Source organism: Varanus komodoensis, unplaced genomic scaffold (assembly GCF_004798865.1).
Source record: "Varanus komodoensis strain SLA01 unplaced genomic scaffold, ASM479886v1 scaffold7_3, whole genome shotgun sequence".
Lineage (NCBI taxonomy): Eukaryota > Metazoa > Chordata > Lepidosauria > Squamata > Varanidae > Varanus > Varanus komodoensis.
Genome location: NW_025336480.1, coordinates 8517668 through 8540273, shown reverse-complemented (window position 1 = coordinate 8540273; position 22606 = coordinate 8517668). Strand labels below are relative to the sequence as shown.

At 43.8% G+C, this 22606-nt stretch overlaps 1 protein-coding gene across 5 annotated transcripts in view; it reads right to left on the bottom strand.

Moving 5' to 3' along the window:
* SEPTIN8 (septin 8) overlaps window positions 1–22606 on the bottom strand; it is a 60083-nt gene that overhangs the window by 14103 nt on the left and 23374 nt on the right. For 2 of the 5 annotated variants that reach the window (XM_044454140.1, XM_044454138.1), the window contains exons 2-4: window positions 12652–12769; window positions 7765–7960; window positions 6412–6598 (exon numbers count right to left, since the gene is read on the bottom strand). In XM_044454140.1, the coding sequence (XP_044310075.1) occupies window positions 6412–6598; window positions 7765–7960; window positions 12652–12769 (501 nt within the window). Of the gene's footprint in view, window positions 1–6411; window positions 6898–7764; window positions 7961–12651; window positions 12770–22606 lie in introns of those variants that run through there. The other 3 variants (XM_044454141.1, XM_044454139.1, XM_044454142.1) reach the window with 3 other exon arrangements.

The following is a 22606-nucleotide window of genomic DNA, read 5'->3' as shown; positions in this document are numbered from 1 at the left end:
CAATAGGGGGGAATGTATTTTCCCCCACTCTAGTGACCTACATCAGATGCAATTCATCATTTCCAGGATTTTCCCACAATTAAAGTTGTTCAGTCAAATTAAGCAGGCCAGCTTCATGGCTGCAAGCTGTACCTGTTGATAAGCAGCGGAATTACTAATTTCTTTCTGCTTTTCTTTTGATGGCTTGCTTGATGGATATGAAGGCTGGCCAAAATATGACCATTTGATGACTATGGCACATTAAGGTTTGCCACTCAGGAAAAGAATGAACCAAATGATTCTCACATGGGCCCTGGAAGAGATAAACTTGTGTGCAGTTCAGTCCTAGCTAGCCAAATCTTAAATAAACTACTAGTTAACTCATTCTTGGAACTTTATGTTGCCTCATGACGCTATGCAGACATATCACTGGGTCTTGGGGAAGCCCAAGAATTGCTAAGGTGCAAGGAATGTTTAGGGGAAAAACTCCAGGGGGAGACTCAAAAGAGCCCACTGAGGTCTGAGCTTCCTTGGCAGTCACGGAACGCTGCCAGGCAGGTGGGGACATAAACAAAAAGCCAGATAAAAAAAGGATCGGAGCTTTCTGCAAATGGTTGTGGTTGGATGGCTTGACCGCTGAAGAGAAGCACTCTGCCCTACCAGGCTGTGTTGAGGCTCTGCTTGCAACCCATCTGTTCCCGTTTCTTCAGGTTGAACTCTAGAGAACAGGCAATAACGTCGCCTGATTTGCCTTTTATTTCAAAGGTTACTTAGGACTCCACCTGGCAAGACATTAGGCTCTCGGATGACTGTTTAGTTAGCAATCTGGTGTTCACTCTTCAAGTCTCTCATATATCATCAGGAGGCAAAATGCAAGGTGATATCTCTGAGCCATCTAGTGTTCAAAGACATATCAAAGAATTGCTTTGGCAGGCTACTTCATACCAGGACATGGCTGCATACAAAGAGGATTCTGAAAGCTCCAGTTCTTCTTTGTGGTCTATGTGCATCTGGGCTTTTAATTATGTGGCATTTATATCCCACCCAAGGCAGCCTGCAGGGTTGTAAGATATGCCTCATAAGCCCCTTTTCAGGCTTTCCTGAGGGTGCAAGTAGAGAAACGTCACTGGAGCTGAGCTTCCCTCATTCTCTTATCATGAGATAACAGAGCACTGCAAATGGTACTTTGAATCTCAGCTTTTGCACCTTTAATGCCCTGGAACTTTGTGAACCAACAGAATTTATAAACAGCTGGCAACCAATAAAAATGTTAGCATTTTCTTTTTGCTAGGCTATTTGTTCACCAAGTTGGCCAATTAGCTTGAAGATATGCAGAGGTGCAGGGTTTTGTTTTTGTTTTCAAATGTGAATGAAGCGAGAAAAGAAAAATACCCTGGTAGGCCACTAAGAAACAGTAGTATGGCAAGAATAATGAAACTTCATTGAAATTGAGCCAGAAACTGAATAACTGTGGCTACCAATGCAAAGGTACATTAACAGTGGCTTTCCTACAGAGGCAACGGAACAAATACCCACAGAAAATTCTATTTACATTTATTTGGTTGGGGGAAATAGTTTACTGCATCCCCCTATACCCAATTGGCCATTCTGGCTGGGAATTATGGGGATTCTAGTCCATCACCCCAGGTTATGGAAGGCTGCTTAATTTTAGAAAAAATAATTTTATGAAAGCCGAAGTGTGTGCTGTTTTTGGTGTTCCGCAACACTGTCAGAGGGACTAGTTGTCAGCCCTAGCCAGAATTCAAAATAGTGCAGAACTACTGCACTCAGCCCAGGGAAGCTGCAGACTTGCTTTCTGAAACAGCGGTTTCCCTGTTTCATGGCACATGGCAGTCTTCTTCTGAAACCACACAGATCTTCAAAGGGAGCGTGTGTCATGCCTCAAGGAGCAGCTGCCAGAACAGAGTAAAACATTCCGTGTGGCCAGCACAAAGCTGGCATGTGAGCCCAGGCACCGACACAGTTCACACATGATCAAACAAGTCGCTGTGGTATGTTGCAAGCCCCAGTATGTAATGGCATATGGTATAATAACCGCCTGAGCGCAGTTTGTCACATTGCTTGAACCCAGGTATTCAGTCTTGTTAGAGGGTTCAAGAATCCTCAAATAGTCCTACAAGCAGCCTATGGGTTATTTGAGGGTTGCTTAAACCTCCAAGTCATGTAGCCCAGGTTTGGATGGCACAAGAAGGTGCAGCCAGGTGGTAACTATAAAAATTGTGCCCAGCATAGGTTAGTGGCTCACAACACACCACCAAATTAGCTTGGAACTGGCCCTGTATGTTGGACTAAGATTTGCAGAAGCTGGATGGTATGTTTTTCACTAGTGTGTATGTGTGTGTGTTCTTGTATGATTGCTCTCTAGATTTCCTGATGGATAATTTGTCAATATTATTAAGATTGTATCTACTTGAAGTCCTGTAGCATCTACAGCATGGGTCCTCAAACTATGGCCTGTGGGCTGAATCTGGCCCACCATGCTGAATTATCCGGCCCGCCTCAGACCTTTTGGACTTGCTCGGAGAAAACAATCTCTGAGTCCAAAAGCTCCGAGCCAGAGCAGGCGTACTCAGTGGGGACACGGGCGCAATCATGGTCACGCTCGTGCAGCGAAGATGGGCACGATCGTGGTCGTGCTGGGGGAGGGGGAGATGGCCACGGTCGTGCCTGGCGGGGAGGATGGCCGCCATCGCGCCCATCTTCCCTGCACAAGCGCAATCGTGCCCATCTTCCCTCTGCCCAGCACGATCGCAGACATTGTAGCTATGCCCCTTGAATATGGACATGCTCTTCCCCACCTCAGCTTGGGCTTCTGCTGCAGCCCAAGTGAACAGAGCAAATATTTTAAGATTGTTAATCGTTTTTAAAAATTTAATTAATTGTAATAGATTTTAATTGTAATGGATTTTTAATGTGCAGTGTGCATAGGAATTTGTTCATATTTTTTTCAAACTATAGTCCGGCCCCCCAGCAGTCTGAGGGACAGTGAAATGGCCCCCTGTTTAAACAGCTTGAGGACCCCTGATCTACAGGGCCCTCTATCTTCACCTCCCAACCTTATTTCCAGAGCTGGGAAAGAAGCCAAAATCTCTCAGCTGAGACCATCAAAAAGGAAAAATGTGTATGGAAGGAGATTAAAGATGTGCAACACATATCTATTGTATCACATATTCAAACTAACATAAGAAAGCATGTGCAGGTTACAAAAGGTCTTGCAGAGGCAGGTGGCTTTCCAAAACAGAGCCATACTTTACTCTAACGACATACACATTAAGGTAAAATGGTGTATCATGCTAGACTGGGTTCTTTCGACTTTTTGCTGCGCTATATGAACAGCACGATGTGGTTCAGTTCCGCTCTGCCTCGCTTGTTCTAATTGCAATCCAGCAGTTATTTAGCTTGAGCATTCTGCTTTGAAGATGACTTTTTGTCTGTCTGGACGTAATCAGACACAGTAGGCAACAGCTGGTTAGGTTATGAGTTCAGCCACACACAAATGCATGATGGAAAAGCAAACTGTGCCAAAAGCTCCTCCACCCTGGAAAAGCCTGGTGAAGTCACTCCGATCAACAAGATAGAGTAATATTACCGGAAGTCTATGATGTCTCCCCCTTCTCGGACATTATCCTGCTGACACTGCAAAACTGTTGAGCAGCTGCCCTCATCAATGCATAACCAGTTCAGATGCCTACCAAAAGACATTTTCTCTGAGCAGATGTGAGGCTTCAAGCCAATGCGGTATCTGAGCCATTCTGGAAGGAGCTCTCAGAAAGAGGCAGAAGAAGGAACTGGAAAATGAGAGCATCATTTCCTGCCTAACTCACACACCCTGAATAACTTCACCAGAGGTCCATCGCCCAGATCTACGCATAATCAACCTTACTTCCTTATATCCCTTATCATAACACACCTCTTCTGTGAAATGAGGATAATATATCCTGGTCTTCCAAAGAGTGCTGTTAAGAATCCATGCCAGTGTCTACAAAAATCAGCTGGAAACTCATAAGGGAGGGCAAAATACCAATCAATTCTGCAGTGGAAAGATACAACCCTAATTTGTTGTTGGTCTTATAAACTGATCCCTGTATTGGTCTCACACAGTTAAGAACTTCACACACCAAGTGAAGGTGGCCAGTCACCTGTGCACGCTCCCTTTGGGCTGATTCTCTCTGTGAATTTCTGTTCTGTACACATTCACTGGTGCAAAATATACATGCTTCCTCTCAGGACCACCCAAGATGTTTTGCTGCCTGAGGCAAAGACGGCACACATACAGTTCTGTACATGAACATGGCTCAGAAGTTCAGTTAAATCTTGCTTCAACACTGGCAAGGGATCAACATCTCCTGCTGAACCTGAGGACAGCCGGCGAGCGTCTTGGGTACAGAACAAGCGAGCTTTGAGGAACTACAGGGAGCGCGCTAAACAAGGGCAGGTTGCCACTGACCTGCTCCCGGCATCTGTCACCTGCGGCAGCTCCACCCCCTGCCTAATGATAGGGCTGGCCTGTGGGCCATCAAGCAGAAAGGATACAGACATACAATCAGACTGTGACTGTCTGGTTTGTGACAGTCCCAGAAGCAACTGCTGGTGGGGCAGGGGCTTTCTGTGGGGACTAGTGTATAGACAGTCACAGCCCCACAGAAAAGTAACTCGAACAGCTTTATATGTTTAGTCCAGGATACAAAACCCTTGGAGTGAAAGCAATGATTCATAAATGTGCAACAGAAAAACATAGCAGGGTTTGTCATTTCTGTTCTCCAGCAGACTAGATGCTTCTATTAATGTGCAGAAAGGGTACTGCTTGGTTATTCTGTGCACAGTGTCATTTGTCTGAAAGGGTCACCCATTAGAAAGAGGACAAGAACATAGCTGTGTTTTTTTCGTTTGAACACAAATCTTTTGATGTTAATGACCTTTGCAATTTGCCCCAGGTTCTCCCAACAGCATGCACTTTAAAAGACGTGCCTGTTCTCTTTCAATGCCAAGTAATAAATCAATTAACCAGTTATCAGCTGGGCTCGTTGAAAATACATCGTAGAGAAGCAACTATTTGTTCTGCTAAGCCAACTTAGCCTTGACTACCACCATCACAAATGGCTGTTGTATTAGAAGTGCCCTAACAGAACAATGGATCCCATGACTGCTGCATGAGAGCAGCCACAAGCCATGTGAACTAACTGACCATCTTTATCATCTTCTCACAACTTGTGCACTAAGCTGCTTTCTGCATAACTTTCAGGATGATCTCGCTGTAAGCGGAACAGTAATGGACCAAGCAATGGACTAAGGTCCATGCACAGACTGGACTTTCTTTCCCTAGCCTTTTTGTTCTTCATGCCCATCTCAGAAGGGCCAGTGATAGCACTGAAGGGGCACACACACAATGCCAGATCACCAGAAGAGCAGCATTTAGACAAATGACACATGGCATGAGCCTGAACTGGCTCTGCTCAAAATGATCATAATGCAACAGGCAGGAAGAGGCTACTGAGGGCAGGATATACAGTGCCTTGCAAAAGCAAGTAGCTCCCTTTGACTTTTCTGTATTTGCGGTGTTATGGCCTGGAACTGAAATGGATCTGATGTTACTGTGACCACTTGTTGAACACAAGACACTCAACACGTAAAGGTGCAAAATATTTTTCCTGAGCCACAAAAGTCAAGTAAGCAAAAACAAGCTGGCACTTGCTAGTTGCATAAGGATTCCCTGCCTCCCCACAGAGTCAGTACTTTTTTTTTAATAACCCAATCCTGATTGCTGCTTCTGCACAACATTATCTCAAATTACCTGTTTGGGCTTCATAAGATGAATATATATTAGATATATTGTCCAAGAGACTTTCAGGCCTTCCTGAAACAGGTGCATTTAATCTGCTGGAACTGCACACAGATAAACTCCATTCAAAACTGGCAGCATGTGACTTCTGGAGCAGTGGGTTGCACCGGAGCTTCTCCAGGCATGTCACAGCAAAGCTGGTGAATACTTATGCCACCAACAAGTCCCATTCCAGTTCTGTTTACTTAAGGTTTGTGCCACAATAAAAATAGTCTTCATGTTCACACTGTTGAGTAGCTTGTGTATGTCAAAATGTAACTATTAAATTCCAGGTTGTAACACAACAAAGTCTAGAAAAGTGTGTGTGTGCGCGCGCATGCGTCTGTGTGTGCGGGCATATATGTAGATACTTCTAAAAGGCATCACCTTTACAATGTATCTTTACAATATATTGTATTGCATCACCTTTACAATGTGTATTTCCATCTATATACAGAGAGAGGAGGCAGAGAAGAAGTATTTTATGTAAAAGTATAGCAGTTGGAGAGTCTTGTAACCTACAAGGCAAATGTTAGACACAAACATAAGAGAAAGTCAATGCTTCAAGGATTTTTGTGTCCTCAAGCACATACCTTACTATCCAGCTTCTTCATGGTTACCAGATCCAAGGACTTCAGTGAGTGGCCAGTTGGTGTGATAAAGTAAAGGCAGACATGGATTCTTGTATCGTGATAATTAAAAAGAGAGCGCCGGATTTTCAGCTCTTCTTGCAAGTAGTTTTCAAACTGCGTGTCAATGTATTCTACTATCGGCCTGTAACTAAAAACGAATTCCATTAGCAACCTGAATGGATGGCACACTTACTAAGAAAGGACTAGGCCATGTTCAGGTATGTCATTTTAAAATATCTGCAAGAGGAATAGGCCAGTCTTTCCCATATATCACAGAGTTTGGTACACAAGAAGATAAAATGCCTTTAGCTGTCACAGATAGCAAGCTACATCACAAGAGAAAAGCTAAATAGGCAGAAGATTGTTCAAAAAAGGAGTACGGGCAGTCTCCAGGTTATGAATGTCCAAGTGACGAACAACCCATACTTACGAACAAACAGCCATAAAGCCTATATATTTAAAAATTCAAATTAAGGAATCACCACAGAGAGGAGGGAAGCAAAAGGGGAGAGAGGGAGAGCATTTCCTTGGTGCAAAGAGGAGGTGCTGCTGAGTTTGGGTGGGGGGGGAGGGGTAAAGATATTCACAGTTTTTCCACTTTCATGCCCCTAACCCCTGTGAATGTGGAGGGCCAACTAGATGTGATCCACTTAAAGGCAAATTTCCATTTTCTTAGGACATGAAACTTGTTCATAGCCAAGGGACTGCCTTTAGTGAACTGGAAAGCAACTGCTGAAAGAGCTTTTTGGCATGTGTTACCTTTTGATGTACTGAGCTGTATGATATGATTATAAGTGCAACTCACTACAGAGTAACTCATTTGCATGGAGCAGCAGCAAAACATGGCTTGATTAACCCATGTCTGGCATAGTGCATGCCACTATCCTCACTGTCCACTGTGGGGATAATGGAAAGGGTATTTTTTTAATGAGTTCCTTTCTTGACTTATTTTTGTCTTTTGTCCTGTTCACACCCAACAGTCAGATTTTCAAAGGCAACATGAATTCTTTTGTTTCATACCAACCCCAACTCATGTGGAAAAGCTTATTAAATGTGTAGATTTTGTGGACAGTGTCACTAAAGTCACTAAGTGTGACACTGGACTTAAGAGTATCCAGGGAGAGAGTTTCCTCTTACTTCCCTGTTATGAAGGACAATTATATGGTTCTGGCCTGGTGTTCCCACTAAACTTTCCACGAGAGATCTTGTAAGACGTTGGTGATGGACACTGTGATCCAGCCATCTTCCAAGAAGAATGGAATCCCTTCACATGTCTAACTGAGCGTTTTTGCACCAAATCAGAAAGCGACTTGCCTTTCATCTTTATTTATCTGATCCCCAAACCCCACAGCATCCACAATTGTCAGTTTCAAGTGGACGTTGCTTTCCTGAAGGTCGTAAGTCCGTGGCCTTAAGCGGACAGCATGCTCATAGTGACTGGCTTCTTCTGTTTCAAACGTTGTATTAAAGAGAGTGTTCATCAGTGTGGATTTGCCAATGCCAGTTTCACCTAAGAAATTTAAGAATGAAAGAAAAATCTTCAATCATGTTTTTCTCCTGTTGGAGATTGTTCAATATTTCAAAGCAAACTGGCTCCAGAAAATTACAATATCACCCTCAGGGATTAGACATAAAGATGCCCCTTTTGACTACTCCATAACTGATTTCCTGAAAGCATCTAATGAACCAACCAACTCCCCTGTATATACAACTTCTCAACCTCGGTTGAAATGCAAATGGTATATCCTGTTCCTTCCTGCTTCCTTTGTTTTAATGGCACAGGGCAGTATCCTTTCACAAAGATAAACACTGCAGCCTCTAAAGTTCAACATTCAGGCAAGGTCTGTCCTCTGCTTTCTTAAGCAGCTGTGAACTTGCAGGGCTTCTCCAGCTACAAAGCAGGCAAAACCATGTGAAGACTAGTTCCAGGCAAGCATTTGTACAGCCTCTCCACAAGACATGCCAATGCACTCCAATGCCAGAAGAGTATCCGGCTTCTTTATGGGATCAGAAAAAAGAAAAAAATAAACTTCATTTATCTGAAGTATTTTTATGCTGCTCCTCAGCCAAAAAGGGCAATTCCCAGGACAGTTCCAGATCATCAGTTAAACAAGACAGCCTCAGCCCGCAGGCTCCAATCTAAAAGAACAAGTCTCATGAGGAAGGAAGAATGGGGAGAGAAAGAGGAAACAAAATTGTTTCAGTGGGGCGAATAGAACAGCTCTGCTCGCCTTCCTCAGCTCAGCCTGCTGGAACGGCTGCTGGTGGCGACGGCTGAGGGAGGAGAAGCCTTCAGGAGGCTGTCCTTTTCAGCATGGCTGGAAGGAGGTCCTGCTCTCCTCCCCTTCGAGAGAAAAGAATACAGAGGGAGAGAATGAAAATGAATTTTAACAGAAAGGAAATTTATTGACAGACACTCCCTTTGAAAGACCAGGAATTAATACGTAATAGCATATTATATATAATAATCCTGCACACAGACCTGTCTGACAGATGGCAGAGCCCCAGAAACTCCCAGGCTGGTGCTTTATGATGCAAGGCTGTGTTGCTGGCAGAGCCAGAGGAGCAAAGGGGAGCTGATTCAGGGAATATTCACCTCAGGCTACGGCTGGCAGAGCCCCAAGCATGTGAAGCAGTGGAGTGGTTTTGTCAAAGAGGCAATGAAGTGTGGGTATACTTCAAAACACAAATTAACTCCAAATTTTCAGAGCTGGCACAGGCCCACTAATAATTAAGATTCCTTCAAGATGTTCCAAGCTGTGAAAGGATTGCTCATGGTTTTTCTTTGATGAATGGCCTTTAGCCTGAATCCCTTATCCCTACCCACAAAGCCGCCTCAACAGTCCATGCTTAGCCATCCTGTCAGAATTTACATCTGCCCTGATCATATTTGTTTATTATAGCAACCTGTGTTCAATGCAGCACTCAGGCAGAGATTCAGTTTTGTTTGGTTCCTTAAAAACAAGTGTCAAACTCTTTCTAAAGAATGCATAAAGCTTTCATCATCTTTAGAACTACAAATCATCATTGTGTGTGTGTGTATTCAGTGATTTAAATAAAAAACCTTTGGGTCTAAGATCAAAGCTGAGCTCAGGCTCCATAAAGCCAGCAAATTGGAAAATAAGGCAGATACCTTCACTGATACACCCCATGATCATGTTATGCATTGCCACAAATCACTCTTGCTCACAGCTTCTCCCACATCCACACTTTCCCTAGGTCTTACAGGTTCTAATCCAGATGGGGAGAATGGAGTGCCTGGCAATCAGGTACCAGCAAAAATGTCCCACATCATCCTGATTGCCTGTTAAAGCATCTGAGCTTTGCTGTTTTGCTAGATGAATTGCCCTGAGAGTTACCAGTACGCTGCTGGCATCTGTGGCTGGGTAAGACTATGAAGAGGAACCCTCTTCCAGCAGTAAGGCTAGATGCTTCAGGAAGCCATACAGGCCCAGGGCAATGTGGGGTACCATTGCTAGCCAAGCAAAAGTGCTTGCCCAATTAAATAAATTGGCTAAGCAGAAAAGGATGATGAGAAAACAAGCAAAAGGGATTTATCCAACTGCAAAGCTCAACAGGAACATCATAAAACTCCATAGACTTTTTGTATACATCTATAGCTACCAAAAGACACCTGGAATACATTAATTTTTTTCCTGAGATATTTTCCAAACAAAGAGCATAAGCACAAAGAAAATCATATTGCTGAAAAGCTTTGAAGTAAAGGCTTTCCTGATACTCTTCGGGCTGGACAGTTAATTTATAATGAGCACAGAAGGCATCTGTGGAATTTTGTTTTAGCTAAATCTGGACCCCCCACCCACCCCACACACACATAAACCAATGTGAATTTGACCTTGAAGATCAGTTTGCTCTCTGGAGAATCAAGCCAGAACTTGTTTTCCCTGCTGATAAAACAAAGATTGTATGCACTGATGCATCTCAAATAAATCAAAGGCATTAATTTTCATTGCCACCAGCAAATTGTTTCAACCTGATAGCAAGTATACTAGCCAATGTTTTCTGTGAAAGTCACAAAAAATAGAAGTTTCGACTAGCAAAATACAGATAAGGAAATAAGACAAAAAGCTGCTGATGAGGAACGCCACATAGGGTCCACTTGCTCAAATCAAGGCTGCATGAGACATGCTAAAAAACCCTGTATTTGCACATGCTACTAAGCCATGATTTAGCACTATGGGAACAAGACCTCGGGCTTGCATGCCATGCCTGCCCTTTCTCCTAAGACGAGGAGGAGGACTTAATCAGGATTCAGGTTCTACCATTCCTGGCTTCTTGTTCATTTGAAAAGGGAAACACAGATTAACATACACTCTGGTCAATTGCTAAACAAAGCAACTCTAAACCCTGAGGGTCATTATCAAATATGAAACCAGGGACATGATGCAGTTAGCAGTGACGAAGAATGGAAAAGCCTCAGTGAGCCACAAGGGCATCACACAGTCTTGACAAAAAATAAATGAAAATCTAAAAAGCACCCCCACGTGACTGCATGCATGCATGCATGCTTGCTCTCTCTCACACACGCGCGTGCGCACACACATGTGCATGCTCACATGTTTAGATGCAGCTCATGCATTTTCTGACTTTAATTTCCCTCAACCTTCTATCCAGTTCAGGCCAAGATAGAGCTGGCATCTGGGGCATACACAGACACTGTGCTCAGTATCACTGGGGAGGGGCCACTGTTCGGTCGTCAAGCACCTATTTTGCATATAGAAGGATCCGGTCAAGAGAGACTGGACTGGACCTCATGGCTGCAGTTAAAAGGTTCAGCCAGCCGATGACAGGGAAATCTCTGCCCAAGATGCTGGAGAGCAGCAACCAGTGGGAATAGATAATACAGTGCCAAATAGACCCCACTTACCCCTGCTGTGATATCAGTCCAGCTTCCAGAAATCTTGGCACCAGTGTCAGCCACTGATGTGGGACAAGGAAGAACCAGACACAGCAATATCACAGGATAGGCATTGAGGGAAATGTGCATTGATGGCTGCATTTGAGCTCATTGAGAAACTATAGTTTGTAGCTGCCTTGGGTGAGTAAAGCAACAATAAACTATAAACCTGCCATTCCCTCTCCTGTAGGCAGAAAACAATTGTTTCTGTTTTTAACCAACTACAATTTGCCTTAGTGTTCCAACCTGGACAGTTTGTGGCTGCTAAGAACTATGGCCTCCTGGAACAAGGCAACTTCACGCCCTTTTAAAAATATTCTGGAAGAACACTTTTACTTTGGTTTATCAACGTATGGGACATGGCCCCCCAACAACTTAACATGCTTTTGTTGGGTTAACTAAAAAAAGAAAAAGAAAAATAGCATCACTAGACTTTGAATGCATGTTGATATTTGTTGATGGGTACAAATATATATAGAGAGAGTTAAATACTGGAAAACAAAACATTCCACAAGTATTTAGCTTGAGAAAATCTGAGGGATGTCCTTAAATGACTTATTTCACAAGAAACTATAACAGTACATAAACATACAGATTTAAAGTCAGACCAACAATCATTAACTTTTGCTATAAAAAAATTCAGAGTACAACCATAAACTTTCTTCTGTGTTATGAAGTATTGCATTGTTACATTTTAATTTTACATTGCCAACTAAATGTTAAAAGTGCCTGTACCTTATTCCCCTGTATTTCCCCTATCATACCTTTTTTCTTCTTCCTGCCCTCTGTATTTTTGTCATGCATAGTTTTCTCCCTAATTGTGTATATTTGTGTGGAATATATAATGTTCTACATTCCATAATCTATATATGTTACATATAAAACTTGTATGATATACAAAAACCAAACTAGCATCCTGTCACCTGGAATAGGATCACAAGACTGAGAGCAGGTTTTAGCTCCATTGCAGAGAGAGCATGCCCCTTCCCAAATTTGGGAGACTGATCTTCCTGTGACTCTGCCTATGGTTGAAGGCAATGATTTAAAGCCAGTGGCTAAGAAATGCAGCACACCCAAGGAGACTGTTTGCCCATTGCCTGCTTTGATTGACAGCAGCAACACAGATCTCAGTCTCGCCCATCACCTGCTCCCTCGGCTTTCACCTGGAGAAGCACCTTCTGCATGCACGTGCTGTTCCTATGAGCGAGGGCCCGTCCCTTGGTTCTAGCCAATATTTTACGTGGGCTGCTATCCTGTCCCCAGGCACTTCTCCTTCTACTCACCCACGCAGAGGATGTTGAAGCTGAAGCCTTGTGCCACAGATTTGCTGACAAGTTGATCAGGAAGACTGTCAAATCCAACATGGCCCCCCAGAGAGAGATTCCGCTTCTCCTCATTCTGCTAAAGACAATGACACCAGTTAGCAGGCCTCTGCTGAGGGCAAGTTAATGAGAGTTGGCGGAAACGTGCGTGCATTTAGAAATGGCAAGAAACACTACCATTTTACTCAAAGTAGTGCAGGCTCCCTTAGTCACAGAAACAATCCTACAGCTGCCCACACGGAGATTTATTATGTTTTTATATGCCACATTCCAGACATACTGGTAATTATAGTCAAGCATCAGCAAGGGGAAAAAAACCTTCCTGATCTTAACAGAGAATTATCTTAAAGAGACAGGAGGCTAATCTGTGAAGTAATTTTGAAAAGAAACTCAAAATGCGGTAGGCTCTAAGGGCTTGTAATTATGCAAAGGGGGGTGGGGGGAAGAAAGACCAATTCACATGATTTACCACTTACAGCCCTTTCCATTTCTAAAGTTTCCCACATTTGACTCATGTTAGCCGGCAGGTTTCTAAGGAGCCCTTGATCAGGTTCCTTTGACTTAGCCGTAAGCAGCTTTGTTCAGGCAGGGTCCCAAGGGGAATGAAGGCGGGGGCTGCTCTGCGGGGCTACTGAACTCCCCCTCATGCCCGCCATCTGTGACTATGCCAGTTCTTCTTGTTAAAGCGATATCTTGTTCTAAACTCATTTCTTTCCCATCTCCAGGAACTTCCATCTGTTCCTTTCCTCTGTGCGCTAACTGCTGGGCTAACAACCTTTTCTGGAAGCTTTGGTTGTATCAGATGAGTCAAATATTTTAGAGTTAATGCCATGCACAAATCAGGGAATTAGAAGGGATCACACATCTACTAGTACTAAAGTAGGTTGCTGCCACAAGCTGTCACAACCAGAAAGGCTCTTGCCAAGGAATAAATCCTGTTGCCTGAAAAGAACTGAGGCATGTTCAGCGAAGAAATGTGATACACTCTGTGCATTTCTTCGCACATCACCAGCAGCCCTCCCTAAGAATACTGCATGGTGGGCTGGTTGTTGAGTGCAGTCATTCTGTTCACACCCTATGAGTTACTGGCCTCCCTCCCCTGCTCTCTTTTCCCCTCAAGTTTGAAGGGTTATCTCACCACCAGCTGTTCTGGCCTTGCTGCACATTTTTTTTGCCACTTCCCCACTCCGAGAAAATACAAAAGCCAGCTGTTCTTTTTTTGACAGCTATCAGAGAGCCCCTTCAAAATGTCCCAACAGCATCTTGGAAAGACTACCTAGGGTTGTCAAACTTTAAAAAATCACTCTCCCTCCAATTTTTATTTTTACCCCTCAACTGAGATATGCACAGGTGAAGGAACAAGAGCCCCAGGTGGACAATCCAGGAATGGAGAGCCTTGAGTGGACAGTGTACAGAGGGAGTGCCTGCTGGCAAAGCCTGGAGCCTGTATAATTTCCTGGCAAAAAAACCCTAACCCTTTCTGCATCCCATATTTTTGACAGCTATCAGAAGTAACTACTCTTATAAATAGGTTGTCTTGTATTTTTTCAAGTTACAAAGGTGGTAGAATCTTGGGAAGAACTGAGAGTATCCTTGGGACAAAAGGTCAAACAGGAAAAAAATGAAAATCTTGCCATGAGCAGGTTGAAAAAGGTACCACTCCACTTTTGTGAACTATGATCACTTGTGCCTTTGGTTACATTGACATCTCACCTTTTGACAGCTGTCAGACAAAACCAAAGGGGAAATAAACTTACCTACATCCTCTTTGGGGCACACAGTCCATCAAAGACTCCCCATTCCTTTACTCATGCAATGTTAAACATCCACAGGCAAATGCAAGTAAAACGAATGCATGACTTTTTAAACTGTTTTTGCGAATATTTGTGAAAATTAGGGAATCATTGCCAAATTGTTTGGCAAACACAGACATCCCCTCCAAGGTGTTTCTGAGGTATTTTGAAGGGTCTGTTCATAGCTGTTAAACAAGACTCACGAAAGCTGGTTTGGCAAATGATTTTTGCAACCTCTGTGGGTGGGGAGAGTGAGAAAACGATTTGTTGTTTTTAGTCCTGAAGTTGTGTCCAACCCATCGAGGCCCAATGGACAACATTCCTCCAGGCCTTCCTGTCCTCCACCATCCCCCAGAGTCCACTCAAGTTCACACCAACTACTTCAGTGACTCCATCTAGCCACCTCATTCTCTGCCGTTCCCTTATTCTTTTGCCATCTATTGTTCCCAGCATTAGGCTCTTCTCCAGGGAGTCCTTCCTTCTCATTAGGTGGCCAAAGTATTTGAGTTTCATCTTCAGTATCTGGCCTTCTAAAGAGCGCTCAGGGTTGATCTCCTCTAGGACCGACCAGTTTGATTGCCTTGCAGTCCAAGGGACTCGCAGGAGTCTCCTCCAGCACAATTCAAAGGCCTCAATTCTTCTGTGCTCAGCCTTCCTTATGGTCCAGCTTTCACAGCCATGCATTGCAACTGGGAAAACCATAGCCTTGACTATAGACACTTTTGTTGGCAGAGTGATGTCTCTGCTTTTTAGTATGCTGTCTAGATTTGCCATAGCTTTCCTCCCCAGGAGCAGACGTCTTTTAGTATCTTGGCTGCAGTCCCTGTCTGTGGTGATCTTGGAGCCCAGGAAAATAAAATCTGTCACTACCTCCATTTCTTCCCCATCTATTTGCCAGGAAATGAGAGGACTGGATGCCATGATCTTAGTTTTCTTAATGTTGAGTTTCAAGCCAACTTTTGCGCTCTCCTTCTTCACCCGCATCAAGAGGCTCTTTAGTTCCTCTTCACTTTCTGCCATGAGAGTGGTATCATCTGCATATCTGAGGTTGTTGATATTTCTCCCAGCAATCTTAATTTCAAAATGATGGCAAGCCCAAAAGAGCTTGGGATCAGGGGGTGGGAATAGCCAGTTCAAGCCAAATGCGACCCAGGCCTTTCTGGAGTGGCTGGCAGTGGTGGGTGCCAGAGCATGCTCGGAGAGAATGACAAACTTGATTCTTGCTTTTGCCAAGAAATGTTTAAACTGTGATGGAACTGGTTTCCCAGCTGAGTACAACAACCCCTACAGCAAGCTACAGATGATCACAGTCACTTGTGCTAAAAGAAGCCATCTCGCAGAAAATGTACCAGGTTTGCACAACAAAATCACATGGGTAGCCATCCACAAGGGGCTGTTGTGTTATATTAACCCATCAATGCACTCACTGGACCTGTTTGAATATAATGCAACCCATGATCGCATAACCCATGGTTGCCACGTACATGGGAGCAAGCATCTTGCCTCCTAACTGCTTGTTGCTTTATTTCCATGTTACAAAACAGCCCAAAAATAACCCATTCCTGAACTGGGCGCTAACGCATCCAAACCCTCAACTCTGGCAAAGACTGTTCAATACACCATACTGGGGTTGGGGAGAGGGTCCTCCCAACTCTATGTGTGGCAATTAGATGCTGGATCTAATCCCATGCCACCAAACAAACATCCCCTGTGTAGTCAAGGGTGGTATGTTCAGGTCACACTCAAGAATCCAAAGAATTCATGTGAGAATTTTCCTGTACCCAAACAGGTTACAAATGAGATACTAAAACTGCATGATTAAATTACACTGCCAACAAAATGCTTTCCACCAACAACATTTTACCACATCACATCAACCCATGACTCAATTAGCTCATGGTTTCCTGCCCTATCTTGGGTTTGTCTGGTGGTTTCTTTCCTCAGTCCTTCAATTATTTATTTCTCATGGTCTTTGTACTCACCCTCCTCATATCCCAAATCCCTTTGCAGCACCATGAAATGCAGAACTTCTGGTTTGTTTGTCCACTTGATTTTATTTTTACTTCTTTTACAAACAATGGTTTAAACAATCCAGAGTTCATAATCCAACAAACCATGGTATCTCTTTCCTAACAATCCACTTTTGTTAGTGTGTAGCATGGCTACATTTATACAGCATGACAAACAACCCATACTGTAGGTTAATGTTTTATGTGAAGCAGCCTAAAGAAACAGCTTTAGGACACAGTCTTATGGTCTCTACAGAGCTTTCTAGGTACCACAGGATTTTTCAGATTCCCACTCCTGAAGCTGCAGACACTGCTATGATTTCAGGAGACCTCCAAACATTATTTTGTCCTCTTCCACTGTCCTTTGAAGCCACCATGGAAGAACTTGGATATTTGCTTTCCAAGACTGCAAAAGCAACCTTGGAGGACCTAGGAAAAATAAAAAAGATGAGCTGGGGAGGGGAGGGGAGGGGAGAGGCCCGGATTTTTTTTTTTAATCCTTTGGTCTCCCCAGTCTCATCTCCTGCCTTCTCTAGGCAGGCTCAGGGGGAAAACAGAAAAAAGGAGGAAAGGCAGAAAATTGTTCCTGTAGCTTTGCCCATCCTGCTGGCTGTAGCTTCTGGACATCTAATGGGAGCGCACCATAAAGGGTTGCGTCCTTAGGAACTTATGGGCAGAGCCACAGAAACAGCCTCTCTCAGCCTCCTCCTGGCTTATGTTTTTGTTCAACTTTTTAAAAAAGCGAAATCCTGCTCATGTGGCATGCATTAAATTCAAGGGCTTTTACACAATGGGATCTGGACTGTTCTGATGCCGGGTCGAACTACAGACTCTTCATTTGCTTCACATACTTGAACAGCCTGCTCCAGTCCATAGATCAACCACTGCTGTCTATTGCAATTCCCTCTATTTTTTTTAAAGTCACCCTTCTAGCTTGATGCAGTCAAGCCTTTGTTATCACTTGAGAAAGGCCAGCTTTTTTCTGACAGGTCTTCTGTGCCATGAAGAACCATGTGCAAGTTACAATGGGGGAAAATTTTCCCCTGCCTACTAAACCTCCATGCCAAGAAAGGTGTCACATATTAAATATTTCCCTCGTGCAGGTGGCTAAGCACAGGTGCCCTGACAAAGAAAAAGCTGGCCATTCTGGTCCCCACTCTTTGCAGAGTCTCTGCCAAACAACTGCAGGCTTAAATGACAGTAGGAAACACACATCCATGCTTCTGGATCAAGTCTCCCAGTTCACACCCACATACATTCTGTTATGATGCTCCAGCAGGCAGAAGTGTCTACAGAAGCTAAAGGTTTATGAAAGCCTTGACTGGCTCCCAATTATTAAATTTATTGCCATGAAAGACCTGTAGCTTAAGACTTCTCTCTTCTCGTCCTCCACCCTAAAGATTACTAAGCAAAACATTAAATTTGTTCAACTTAAGAACAATTCAAACATTTTTAATATCCTTCTCCAAACAAAGCCTTCCTGATTTTAAAAGACAAGGAATCTAAAGCAGCTTTCTTGGCAGTGATGAAACTCTGGTATTCTAGTTCTCCTTGAAATCATTATCCTTTTTGCTGAACATACTGATCAACTTTGCTCCGTTTTTTTTCTCCTTCCCCCAGATGAGAAGCAGCCCAAGGGCCTCCAGTGGGAGCAGCCAGATCAGATAAGCCAAACCTAATAGTTTAGTCCACCCACATCAACTGCATTTTTGGAAAAACCGATCAGCATTGGCTGGGCTCATGCTCACCAAATGGTAATAAAGCTGCCAGCCCAAGCTTCCCATTGGGAAAAGCAGTTTTCTTCATCCCAGCAGTGACAAAGATGTTATTGTCTGTAGGTAGCAAAATCTGAGAGCAGTTTATGAAGTAACACCAGACCAGACCAGGACCCACTGATGAAAAGTCCCCTATGCAGCCATTCAGCATTATGAAGGTCAGCCGCAAGGCCATCATCTTGCAGTCCGACCCTAAAGCATTCAAAGCTGCTGGTCTGGTCCTAGGAGAGAAGTATCCATTTCTATGAGCACTAATTTCAGCTACTTGGACTGGAAATTTAGTGTATCTTCATTACACAGGAAAAGGACAAACTATTGGTATTACAGTCCCAATTCTGCTTCTCCCCTCGAACCACCCAGGACACTGATACAAAATAGGACTGGACTGGGACTGGGGAGATCCCGGTTCAGATGTGTCCACAGTCACAGGATTCACTGGGTGACCTGGGCTCAGCCACCAGCTCTTAGCCTAACCTACCTCACAGGGACGTTGGGAGGGCAGAAGAGGAAAGCTAGGTACACTGCCTCGGGCTTTTTAGAGGCACAGCAGGATATAAATGCAGTGATTAAAAATAGGTCAGATGTAGTTTGGTCGCTTGATTCAGAAAGGTGGGGCGGTGGGGGCGGGAAGCAGACAAAGGGTAGCTTCTTTTCCAGCTTACACCAAGATACCATTTGTTCTCAGCACAAGAATGCAGGCAAGTGGCTTTTTACAAGCTCACTTTTGCTACCAAAATATGGACACAATACAGTGAAATCACTGCTAAGGTTAAAGGATGCATCAAATGCAAATTTGGCAGGGGGGACACTCTTTCATTTAAAACATAAGTGAAATGAAATGCAAATATAAACAGAAACCTTCAAGAGCCTTATCTCCTCCAATGCCAGGAAAGGAAGTAAACAAGGCTTTAACAGAGAACTACGATTAGAATATGAATGCCCCCAAAGACCAGAGACATGTTTCTAAGCAACAGACAGAATAAGTATAATGAGTTTAAACTTTAAAAGAAAGCTCTCTCATATCCAAGCCAAGTCACATTGAGATCATCCCACAAGGGGAGGTGGGAAGACATTGTGCACCTTGGGTCCCCCTGCCACCTCCATGGGCACCCACAACCATGCGCTAACTGAACGTCCTGCATGGCCCATCTCTCACCAGTAATGCTACAATGGGGAGTGAATAACAGTATCACAGTAATACTATAAAGCTAGTGAATAACATTGGGTTTTTTGCATTCAGTAAAGGCTCACCACTGATCCGCATGCAGAAACAGGCTTATGCAAAGAGATCAGTTGCTTCATTTGGGGCAGATGGCTACACATGCTTGGAAACATGTTCCAATTCCTGCACGGCAGCCTCTTTGGATGGGATTAATCTTCCAGGCCTTGTTGGCACTTCAGTGAATTGGGCCAATAAACCTCCCAGTCCAGAACCACTACCATGGAAGCCTATGAGGCAGAAATAGCAGCTTTAAAAAGTTCAGTAAGCGTTTCACTGCCTTGTGGGGTATTCACCCCCTTTGCCTTTTCCACATTTTGCTGTAGTACAACCAAGTCTTTATTTATTTATTTTTATTTATTTTTCTATTTATATCCTGCCTTTTTCCTACAAAGGGCTCAAGGCAGCTTACATCATTCTCCTCCTCCATCTTATCGCCACAACAACAACCCTGTGAGGTAGGTTGGGCTGAGAGTCTGTGACTGGCCCAAAGTCACCCAGTTGGCTCCATGGCTGAGCGGGGACTAGAACCCAGATCATCTGAGTCCCAGTCCCATGCTCTTAACCACTACACCACACTGGCTCTTTAATTGGCATTGTTACCATTTGATGTACACAAGATACTCAACACTGTGAAGCTACAAACTATTTTTATTGTGGCACAAAAGTAAGAGGCAAAAAGGTTTTTAAAAAAGCCCTAGGTGCCATATGAATTTCAGCAATATCCTTTGCTGACGGGAAATAATCCCAGATAGATGATTACCACTTGATGTGCTCAAGATACTCAACACTATGAACATGCAAACTATTTTTATTTTTGCCTTATTTTAGGAAGGCAAAAATAAACTGGCACTTCTTGGTTCTACAAGTATTCAACCCCTTTGCTGTGCCACAACCTGAGACCTACAGAAGTCACATATTAGTAGCTGAATGAAGTCTATTGTCATGCAATTCCAGTGCCACATGATCTTAGAATAAATAATCTGTTTCTGGAAAGCTCTGTCATGTTTTGGAGAACATATCTAAACAAACAACACTATGAAGATCAAGGAGCTACCTCATAACCCAAGGCTAAAGTTGTACAGAAGGTCCAATCAGGATTGGGTGGAGGGCAATTCTAGAGAAAAACCAGTTTTGGACTGCAAGGGACCTGGGACTGTGGGAAAGGGTCACCTTTCAGCTGGACAATGGTGTAAAGCTCACAGCCAAGGGCAGACTGGAATGCTTTAAAAACAACCCTAACCCTTAAAAAAAAATTCAACCAAAAAAATTTTTTTCAACCTACCCCTAACCCTACCCCTACCCCTAACTGGCTAAGAAAGGCCCAGTTCAAGCGCAGACTTCACCTGTGGCAAGACTGCTGTCCCACACCAGTCCCCACCAGCCTGATAGCGCCAGAGCCACTTCGCCAGGACGCGTGGGCAGGCACTGTGGGACACAGCAGCACTAAGTTGGCAGGGACTCACCCAAAAAGCTGGACTTGCTTCCAAAGGTCCTCCTGCCAAGTATTAATTAAGCAATTAAACCATGGGTTAACCTCTGGGTTGTTCAGCTCTTAAACACATCCGTCCAGGTTCCCATATCACTCCCAACTACCCTCTGATTGTGGGGTGCTGAATAAATTGGTGGGAATGCAGGAGTCAATGCATTTGTTTTCTCCCGCTTGCACCCAACAACCCATGGCTTGTCATGATCTAAGAACAAACTTGTCATGTTTGACATATGTCTGATCCACCTCATCACCCAAAAGACACAAGCAGCACCACACTGGGTCAAACTAAGGGTGGCAGTCAAACTACGTGAGGTCCATCAGTTTCAGTGGGAAAGATAAGAACATACTCAGCTCTCACACCAACCTTCGGACCAGTCGGCTTTGGCTGGACCATTTCCCATGTGAATAACAGTATGCGGCATAAGTGTTTTTGAAGTTGGTTAACATTTCTACTTTTCGTATAAAAGTGAAATATAAACAACAGACTGAGCTATCAACTAATCAAGGGGTTCTTGGATGAGAAAAATAACGCTTAATATATAAACTAAACTGACCGCTGGCAGGAGAAGCATTTGAGCCTTTGTGAAGGCTACAACCTACAAGTCAGCTGACCAGCCTTCTCTTTATAAGCTATTTTAGATGCTGTGCTTCAACCAGACCACACAACCCTAATTAGTTTAGTGCTGTAAAGGCCCCATTATTCGCAACACTCATTTCTCTAGCCCATGTTGGCTGAGGATGACGGAAGTGGTAATCTAGCACATCCACAGGAAAGCTGAGCTAGGTGATCACACTGGGTAACAAGTGATCTGCTATTGATTCAGGAAGGACAGTTAAATTGTTTTTAATTGAGCCTCGATTTGATCCAAGGAAGGGTCTTTAAATTGCTTAGTGTGTGCCAAATCATGTAAACAAGCTTTATTCCTAGCAGAGGACTAAAATATACCTAAAATATAGAGGCCATGCTTCAGGTGTCTTGCCAATGCCAACATGGCCTGCTGTGGAACTTCAGAATATGTTTTAAAAGCCTGTGCCAAATTCTATCATGTATCTGAAAGTGCAGCGGTAACCTTCACAGGGTTTGCCAGTATTAACACTGCAATTCTATACACGTCTATGCAGAAGTAGGCCCCACTGAATCCAAGGGCATTTTCTCCCAGCCTCTCAAATGGGAGGCAGCTGATGCAAGCCCCATCCCTGATCCAGCCAGGAGGCAACAGGAGAAACACCTAGAGGGCTCCAGTATTCCCTCTGTCTTGCCCTGAAGCACCAAGAGCCAGCATGAAGGTGGAGTCAGAAGCTTCTCTGAAAGGGAAGCGTGGAGGGGGAGGTTCCAGTGTGGAGTCAGCTTCTTACATGGCCAGATGCTTCTCCTTCAGCTTTAGTGGAAGACGACTGGATTCAGAATGCCTATTGTTCTGTAATCTGTTAAGTTTAAATACCAGAACTGCACTTCAAAGGACTGTCCTGAGTATGATACCCAGAAGGAAAGAGGGAATGGACAAGTACACCTGGCTATTGGCTGTGTTGGCCGGGAACTGAAATCCAAAACATCTGGAAGGCACCAGGTGGGGGATGGCTGAGTGAACAAGCATTTCTACGCTATGGAGTTCATTTGTTTAGAAGCA